Raw genomic sequence first — 8,306 nt, forward strand, 5'->3', positions numbered from 1 at the left:
CCACACACCCTCTCTGGAGCAATTTGTCCTGTAGCAGCGGAAAGCAGGATGGCAGCTGTCTCTTTGTAAAGGTGGCTTTTGTGAATTGACTACGGCAAAGGAAAGATCAAGTGCCTGGATCTTTAGTTGATGCTTTTGAACTATATTTTCTTCAGGGTCTGTGTGCAGAAAGACAAATACTCCCATGAGGTACAGTGGATCCCACAGCTTCAAGCTGCTCCTTGCTCCTCTGCACCAGTTCTGGTTCTGCTGACTGGAAGAGCTGATAAATGAGGAGTCTGCCATGTCAAACATGCTGCTTCATCCTGTTTCTAAATGAAAGGTTGAGGCCACTGCCCTTCTCCATGAGGGCCTTCTGGTCTAGATACCAGGTTTGCTCTGCAAAACTTCTGGTCTTGCTTTCTTCCACGGAAAGAGTTCCATAGGAGGAGGTTGCATAGGTACAAGGCATCTCATCTGGCAGGGGACCACAGCAGGACTGTGCAGAGACATGGCTGAGCGGGGCAGGCAGAGGGAGGAAGGGAGCGCAGACCCCTTTGCTAGCAAAACCTCAACTTGAGGGAAACCCTCCTGCATAAAACTGGAAGGAAGGATTAACCCCTGGCAGGCACTTTGCATTGCAACCTTATTCCAGCCTGGTCCTTCTCTCCATGGAGGGTGAAAGAGCAACCTCAGCACCCTTAGTGTGACCACAAGCGCCTCGCCTCACAGGTCTCCCAGCTGTGCGTTGTGGGCACCTCGCACCTCTGAAGACCTTTGGGTCTGCTGCCGCGGGGACATTTCCCTCTGGTTTGAAGTTGCAGTGCTGATGGCGGCAGCAGCAGGAGGCTGTTAGATTGCCTGTGGCTGACTTTTGGCTGGCCGTCCTGCCCCTGTGTGACTAACCTCTGTACTTGTTTGCCTACTCCCTGGCCTGCTTTCTCTCTTTCAGAGGCCTGATTCTGCAGGACCTGACCTTTGTTCACCTGGGAAACCCTGATTACATTGACAGCAAAGTGAACTTTTCCAAGCGCTGGCAGCAATTTAACATCCTGGACAGCATGAGGTGCTTCCAACAAGTGTAAGTGCAGCAGCAGGAGCGTCAGAGCTGGCTTTGAGGCACCACTGCTCGGGGTGGGTCGTGGCTGGGGCACGGGAGTCCCCATGGAAGCAGGAGGGTGTCTAAGGTCAAAGCATCGTGATGGAGATGTAAGGAGACCTGGGAACAACAGGGCTCTGGGCATGGTCTCCTTCCCTCTCTAGGCTGGCTATGACTAAAAGTTGTGAAGCCATTTTTCCTGTATTAATTTTGAGATCCAGTGCAGTAAAGTTTTGCCACCACTCTCTTTCAGACAACAGTTTTTCCTCCAGGTTTTGCTGTTGTTGGTTCCTATGTTCTCTAGGTCATGGGAGGGTTTTCCTCGGTGCCCTCTTGCAGCAGAGGCAGCAGATCTAACTGCTGGTTTCAGTGTGATAGGGTCTTTTTTTTTTTTGTTCCCCAATTCAGCATTAGGCATGATGGTTTTTCCCCTTTTTGGTGTCACACTACAGTCACGAGTATTTGGCTCAGGTAACACAGATGCCACAGCGCTGGATGTCCCTTAGAGCAGGGCAGGGGTGGCTTGAAGTTGGGAGAGGTCCCCAGGTAGCCCTTGTTTAACTGCCACCCTACTTTGTTGTTTTCCAGCCATTACGACATCAAAAGAAATGATGACATAGTGTCATTCTTCAACGATTTCAGCGACCACCTGGCTGAGGAGGCCTTGTGGGAACTGTCCCTCAAAATCAAACCTCGGAACATTACGAGGCGGAAAACAGACCGAGAGGAGAAAACCTAGGAGGAGGGGTTGCGCGAGCGAGGAGAATTGCTCCGCAGACGCACCGAGGGCAGCTATGAGACTGGAGTTCAGTGTTTGTACCTGTTACTGGATGACGCACCCTCCCTCCCAGCTGGCAGCGATCCCTGGGTGTGTGAATGTCGCGCTCTCGCAGCAGGCGAGGTGACCGCACGTGTCAGCCGCGAAGGGCAGAGATCGGCCGGTGCTCGCTGCACTCGCCCTCCTCCTCCCGTCCCTCTGTGCCATGAATCAGCTTTAAACCCGGGGAGAGAGCCTTGTGGAAGGAGAGTCCCATGCAAGCGTGTTCCTGGTTTGCTGGCCGACTGCACCCGGGAATACCTGGGGTTTTGTTTTCACCCACGAAGGAGGGTCAGCAAGAGCTCAGCGCTCACAGACTTGTCTCCGGAGTGGTGTTCAGCAGGCAACAGCCGTGGAAGCCGAGGGTTTGAGTCTCCCCTGCAATGCCACCTCAAAACGTGTTCATCCCTAGGAGATGAGGGTGAGAGTCTCCCGCTGCCTGCCAGAGGAGCTCTGCTTTCAGAGCGCTGCTTGTGTTTACAGGGGTCTTCGGTTTACCCCAGATCTCTCACGCCTTCTTCATGGGAGGAAGGCACTGGTTGTAGATACGGAAGAGGCACTGAAAATGTGGGCAGGGACCTGCCATCTCCAGTCATCGTATCCCCCTTCTCCTCTCAGATCTCGTTATTTAAGCGACAGTAATCCCTCCAAACCCTGGAAACATCGACTACCCAAGGTACTGTGGTTCACTTGTCCTGTGAACCCGTATCTGTTAGTGATGGTACTAGCTTTTGCACAGTAAAGGCTGTAGAATATGATACTGTAAATATTAGAATTTAGAACCAACTGAGGATTTTTTGATGCATGTTTGAATACCGCTGGGTTTATAGGAAAACAAGAAAAGTGCAAAACTCTGTATAAAATTCACAGACAGTGACAATGTTGTTCCAAGTGCTGGAAGAAAGAAGGCTCGGGGCAGCCGCGTGGGCACTGGCTGCGGAGCAGGTGCGGGAGCCGGGCAGAGGAGCCAGCGGGTCCGTTTCTGGGGTTGGAAATGGGAACCAGAAAGAAGCCCTGTGCCCGACCGAGCCGCCCCATCCCCTCCACCCCACTCCTCTCTCCTCTCTCGGTTGCCAAATGGTTTTCAGAGGGTCCCCATCTGGCTGACCCTTGGTGCTGTGCTTTGTGATCCACGCTTTGGCAGGAGCCCCAGCAGGTCCCAGTCCCGCCCTGCCAGAGCCAGCAGGGCAGGGGCAGCCCGGCATGGAAGAGCGACAGGGGTCTCATTTCCCACACACGCAGCGTTAACCCCTATCTGTTCGGTGTGCCTTATTCAGCCCTCGTGTCCCCTCTCCGTGTCCCTTCCCAGTGCGTCCTCACCAGTGCAGCCCCAGCCAGGCCATTTCACATCCCTCCTCTCTGTCCTCATCCAGTGGTTTACAGTGTGGATCGTGGCTTGAGCCTACGCTGTAGGTTGCAGCACCTTCGCAAGGCCTTTTGCAGCACCACGTCGCGTGGTTGCAGGTTTTTACAGAATTCTGTCTAACAAAATCCTGCGGTTTTAGAGCAGTGGCTCGCAAGGAATACAGATGGGGTGTTTTGCAGAGCATCCTTAACTTATTTCTTAATAGCAGCTCCGTGTTTGCTAAAGCCACTGTTTATTCTGGGTGAATCAGAGCTGCAAGCAAGCACTTCCTTCTACAAAGAGATTGCAAAGTCTTAGCCAGGTCTCTGCAGACGGCAGCTCTGCCTGACGGGCAGCAGGGGGGAGTGACAGTGGTGTTGCCCCGTTGGTAGGGTCATACCCAGCTCCATTACTTTCCTGAAGGTTTAGGCAGAGGTCTGGCACAGCAGCCAAATGCTGAAGCGCAGAGGGACCCCCCCCCCCCCCGCCCATAAGGGCATCTTCTGGGGGAGGAGAGCGTGGGGTCCAACACCTGTCTGTGCTACACAACCCCAGAGCCGGAGGAGCGGGGATCTTCTGTGCTGAAATGTGGCGTCCGAGCCAGATCAATTCAAAACCCATTTATTTTCATGGCACTAAGGGCATTGGTGCCGTGTGTTGTGTCTGGTCGAGGCTTTGCAATCCCCAAAGGCTTCCCAGCCTTCCACGCAGGAAATAACGCTTGTATTTTCATTTGTAAATAAGATTTTTTTAAGCAACTCTGACGTGGCGAGACTGTGAAAAGGCAAATGCTCCCTGTGTCTGGCACAGGCTTCCCCTGGCCGGCCCCGAGCACCTCCCTCGGACGGTGTGCTGTGGCATAGGCTGTTTCTAGGAGTGTCGTGTGTGGTGGTAGCACTAGAACCGCAGCCCATTGCTCCGCTTTCCCCGTGCGGCTCTGGGGGTGCAGCGTTCGTGGCTGGGGCTCGATGCTGCAGGGGAACAGGAGGGTGCACCTCATCTTCAGCCCTGCCGGGATGCTCACCTCGTCTCTCACTGGCAAGCCAGAGCTGCTTCCAGGTTCTTCCCTATGCTCGAAACCACAAGCCCTCTTAGTGCCAAAGGCTGCGTCTCGCTCTCCACCCTCCGCCAGCTTCCCCGAAAGCCGGAGGCTCAGCCCGTGGCGTGGGGACGGGAGGTCTGCGCCCCCGCAGCATCTCGTCCAGCGCCGTGGGGCCAAACCCCACCGCCTTTCCTCTCCCCCTTCTCCCCTTTGCAGCCACCCGCAGCCAAGCAGGGTGTCCTGACCACAGCTCCTGGCTTGTGTCCCAGCCTCGGGCCAGGCTCGCAGGGCTGGAGCGACCCTGAAGAAGGGTCTCCTTGCCCAGAGCAGCTTCAGGTTTGGTGACCAGAGACCTCCCCTGCCCCCAGGAGCAGCAGCCCTGGGGAGCAGAAGCCCAGAACAGCAGCCGTTTGCAAGCCTGGCCGTGTGCGTGTTCACGTGTCTTGCAGGCAGCATCCCCGAGGCCGTCAGCTCTTTTTGGGGGGATGGAGGGTTCTCAATCCCCTCTCTGTGCGGGGCAGGGAGGAGCAATGCCCCCAGACACCAGCCCTGTGCCCCGCTCCCCAGCCTCTCCCCACCCCCAGCTGTTATATATTCACCACTAACACAGTCCCGACGGTGGCATCTTCCTGCAAACATTTCAGACCTGTAACTTTTATATAAAAGACAAATAAACACCGATAACGAACCCGCCTCATGATCCGTTTACAGTGCATGCAGCAGTCTGTGGATTAAAGTGACAATCGAATCCACTTGTGGCTCTCGTGTGGCCTCGTGTTTTCTCATGTGCCCCTCGGGTTCTCTGCCCTCGGCCCTTTTCGCTTTTATTTTTCCCCTGTAGATCTCCTCCTCACCTCCCAGTGAGATGGTCTCGCCCCAGTACAAGCCCTACGCTTGGGGGGGGATATCTGCTCCTGTCGCTTTCCTCCAGGCACTGATGTCCCCCATGTCGGGGAGTTTCTGCTCCCCAAAACGCACGCTGACAGGCATGTGCCCGGCCCGTGCGGCGGCCGCGGGCTATAAATAGTCCCTGTGGCGGCCCAGGCGGCTGAGCACGCTCCCGGACTATTTCAGTCCTGGATGGGGTTCAAAATTCCTCTGGAAATAATCGCCGTGGGCCAGCTCGGGAGGAGGATGCTCAGACGCTGGCCGAGCACATACTGCCCGCTCGCTGGCCAGGGCTGGACCGCGGCGCCACATCCCACCGGGCCGGCCCAGCGCGAGGGGGCTGCGGGGTCTGTCACGGCCCCCGGCAGGCAGCCGCCAGCGTGGCCGTGAGCAGAGCCGGGGCCTGGCGCGGGGCGCACTTACGTCCCCGCTCGCCTGTCGGAGCAGCCTTCGGAAGACCCAGCGGCTCGTCCTCCCCTTCCCCGCAGCAGCTCTGCGAGTGGCACCCCCGGGCCCGGGGCTGCTGCATCCCTGGCACGGCTCTGCGTGGGCTCCCCTTCCCCGGGGTCCTGCCTGGGCTGGAGCCCTGGCACCCACCTGCGTTTGGAGAAAATCCCGATTTGACCGATTACAGAAGAACTTACCCTGAATTTTGTGGTAGACCAAAGCCACGGGGCGGGGGAAGGTCCTTGGTGTGCAGAGAAAACAGACGCTTTGGCTACACCTGTATTTAATGTCAGTCTGGAAGCAGCAAGAAGGTGGTGGTGGGGGGTGTATTTGTGTGTGCAAAATTACCATAGAAGCTAAATACGTGGGTTTATATCTTCTCACATTAATTACCAGTGAGGGCTTCTCACGCCCAGAGCAGCAGCTGCCGGCGGGAGCGGCTGCACACCTTGGCCTCTCGGTCACGCCTTGGCCGTTTGCTCCGTCTCCAGCCACGGCTCTGCAAGACACTCGCCCTGTGAGGGTCCTGTTTTGCACCTCCACCGGTCTGTGCTCACGGGACTCAGCATCCCGCAGCAGAGCCTGATCCTGGATGTGGTGCCGCTGCTCCGATGAGGCGCCTTGCCCAGAGCCGGCTCTGGCGGGGCACGGCACTGGCATCGCTTTGGCCCGGGTTTGTCCTGCCCGCCCCACGACTCATGGGGCTGAGAGCGGGCGGGCGAAGGCGCGTGTGGCTCCGGAGCGGCTCCTCGTCCTGCCGGGAAGGACAGACGCTGCCCATCGGCCCCAATAACGCTTTGTGGTCACCCATTGATAGCGCTTTGTGGTTGCCCGTTACCCGCGGCAGCCCCGGCGATGCCACGTGGGGTCCGTGGCTGCTCCACCTGCCCGTGGTGAGCTGCGAGGAGCCCCCGGCACGCGCCGTGTCCCTGGGGCTCGGGGCCCCGTCATAGATACAGGGCTACGAGGACGTAGATGACCCAGCTGACGGAGGCGAACAACCCAAAGAGGAGGCTGAAGAGGACCAGCGACTGGGCCTTTTTGGATGCCACGGTCGCCTGGGCCATGTCCCCGCGGCTGAGCGCAGCCCGGGTCTGGCACAAAAGGAGAAGGGGAGAGGTTAGAAGCACTGGGAGGGGGGATTTGAGGCACCAGGTGGGTTTGGTGTAAATCAGGACCGTGTCGTCCTTACCTCGTGGGAGTAGACGAGGGCGATGACCCCCGTCAGCAGGCAGCAGAAGATGGTCACCAGCACCGACTCCACCAGGTAGTCCTTGGGCAGGCGCTGCCCGTGGCTGGTGGGCGACGGCCCTGTGCTCGGCTGCCCGTCGTACTGCGACACGGCGGGGGGTGGTTAGAACTGCACGACCCGCTCCCCCCTCCGCCCCCCAGGTTGTGGTGCTCGAGCATTGCTCGAGGTGCCGCTTGGGACCCCCACAAACCCAGGAGAAGGACTAAGGGGTGACCCCGCTGCAGAGCGGGGCAGGAACACATCGGGGCGGGGGGTACGTACGATGGTGTAGGGCAGGGGGGCGGGGGGGAATGGCTCCGGCCCCCGCCCCGGCTGGTAGATGACTGGCACTTGCTGGGAGAAGCCGGCCGGGAATGGCGGGTAGAGGAGATGGACGCTCTTGGGGTCCGGGGGCGAGTAGGGTGGCGGGTCCCCCTCGAAGGCCGGGTTGGTGACCGCCATCACCACCGTGCGCCCGTCCCCGCGGCCCGTGGCGGGGTCCCAGCGGGTGCCGGAGCTGGGCAGCCCCGCGGCCGCCCCGCAGCCCCGGCCCCCCCCAGGCACGTCGCCCTCCATCCCGCGGAGTCGCCTGCGGGGACAGGGAGGCCGTGGGCTGCCCCGCTGCCCCCACCACCCGCGAGCGAGGGCCGGTGGCGGTGCGGGGCCGTGATGGGACGGAGACAGACCCGGCCCACCGCCTGCGGGAGGGGGTGAGCGGAACCCACCCCCCCCACCACCACCACCCCCCTGCCCCGCGGGAGCCCCAAGCCCCCGTCCCCTGCGCCGCCTCCGTGGCCCCCCTGTGTCCCCGCGCCGTCCCCACTCACGTCGGTGCCCGCGGGGTCCCGCCTGCCGGACGCTCGGGGCCTGGGTCCACCCCCGGCCCCCGCACGGCCCCGCACCGGGAGCGCAGCGCGGCGGGACGGCCGCGGGGCCGGGCGCGTTAATCATTGACCGGGTGTTTGCCCAGGGCCCTGCGCGGGCGGGGGCCGCTCCCGGCACCGCCACCCCGGCCCCGCGCTCGGGAGGGGCTCCTGGGGGGGGACGGGGACGGGACCGGGGGGGTCCCCCCTCTGCTGGGGACCCCGAGGGCGGCAAACCGGGGCGCCCACCGTGCCGCCCGCCTCCCCCCCCCCCGTGGGGCTGCGGGGCCGGGCGGGGAGGTTGTGCAGGAACGGTGCGAGCGCGGGTGGGCGGTTACGTGCATTTAAACACCTTTTTTTTTTTTTTTTTTTCTTTTTTTTTTTTTGTGCATAACTGCACAAAATTTATATCAAAATATTATGTTTTCATGCAGAAAGTGCTGTCTATATATTGTAGCCATAGCTATTTAACATACAAAACCGATATAAAAATCTATGTATTTAGCTATCCCTATTAGCATTTGTGGGTATGCACGCGCGCGCACACGCGCCCCCGCACACGCGCCCCCGCACACGCGCCCCCGCACACGCGTCT

General features: G+C 59.6%; 2 protein-coding genes across 7 annotated transcripts in view; one reads left to right on the forward strand and one right to left on the reverse strand.

Annotated features, from left to right (window-relative positions):
• The window catches only part of RAPGEF1 (Rap guanine nucleotide exchange factor 1), a 90,110-nt gene extending 85,076 nt beyond the window's left edge, over nt 1-5,034 (forward strand). For all 5 annotated transcript variants that reach the window (XM_064468713.1, XM_064468710.1, XM_064468709.1 and 2 more), the window contains 2 exons: nt 932-1,060; nt 1,667-5,034. In XM_064468713.1, the coding sequence (XP_064324783.1) occupies nt 932-1,060; nt 1,667-1,817 (280 nt within the window). In that variant the 3' untranslated portion in view covers nt 1,818-5,034. The remainder of the gene's footprint in view (nt 1-931; nt 1,061-1,666) is intronic.
• Nucleotides 5,035-5,883: 849 nt separating this feature from the next.
• PRRT1B (proline rich transmembrane protein 1B) lies at nt 5,884-7,810 on the reverse strand. 2 transcript variants are annotated; one of them, XM_064468718.1, is made up of 4 exons: nt 7,676-7,810; nt 7,131-7,437; nt 6,810-6,950; nt 5,884-6,371 (listed from the first exon to the last, which is right to left on the reverse strand). In XM_064468718.1, exons 2-4 carry the CDS (start codon nt 7,422-7,424, stop codon nt 6,180-6,182), a joined length of 627 nt encoding a protein of 208 aa, XP_064324788.1. In that variant the 5' UTR covers nt 7,425-7,437; nt 7,676-7,810; the 3' UTR covers nt 5,884-6,179. The 2 variants fall into 2 exon arrangements, with proteins under 2 accessions (XP_064324788.1, XP_064324789.1); XM_064468719.1 differs by having other exon boundaries at nt 6,235-6,711.
• Between the last annotated feature and the right edge of the window lie 496 nt (nt 7,811-8,306).

Source organism: Phalacrocorax carbo, chromosome 18 (assembly GCF_963921805.1).
Source record: "Phalacrocorax carbo chromosome 18, bPhaCar2.1, whole genome shotgun sequence".
Lineage (NCBI taxonomy): Eukaryota > Metazoa > Chordata > Aves > Suliformes > Phalacrocoracidae > Phalacrocorax > Phalacrocorax carbo.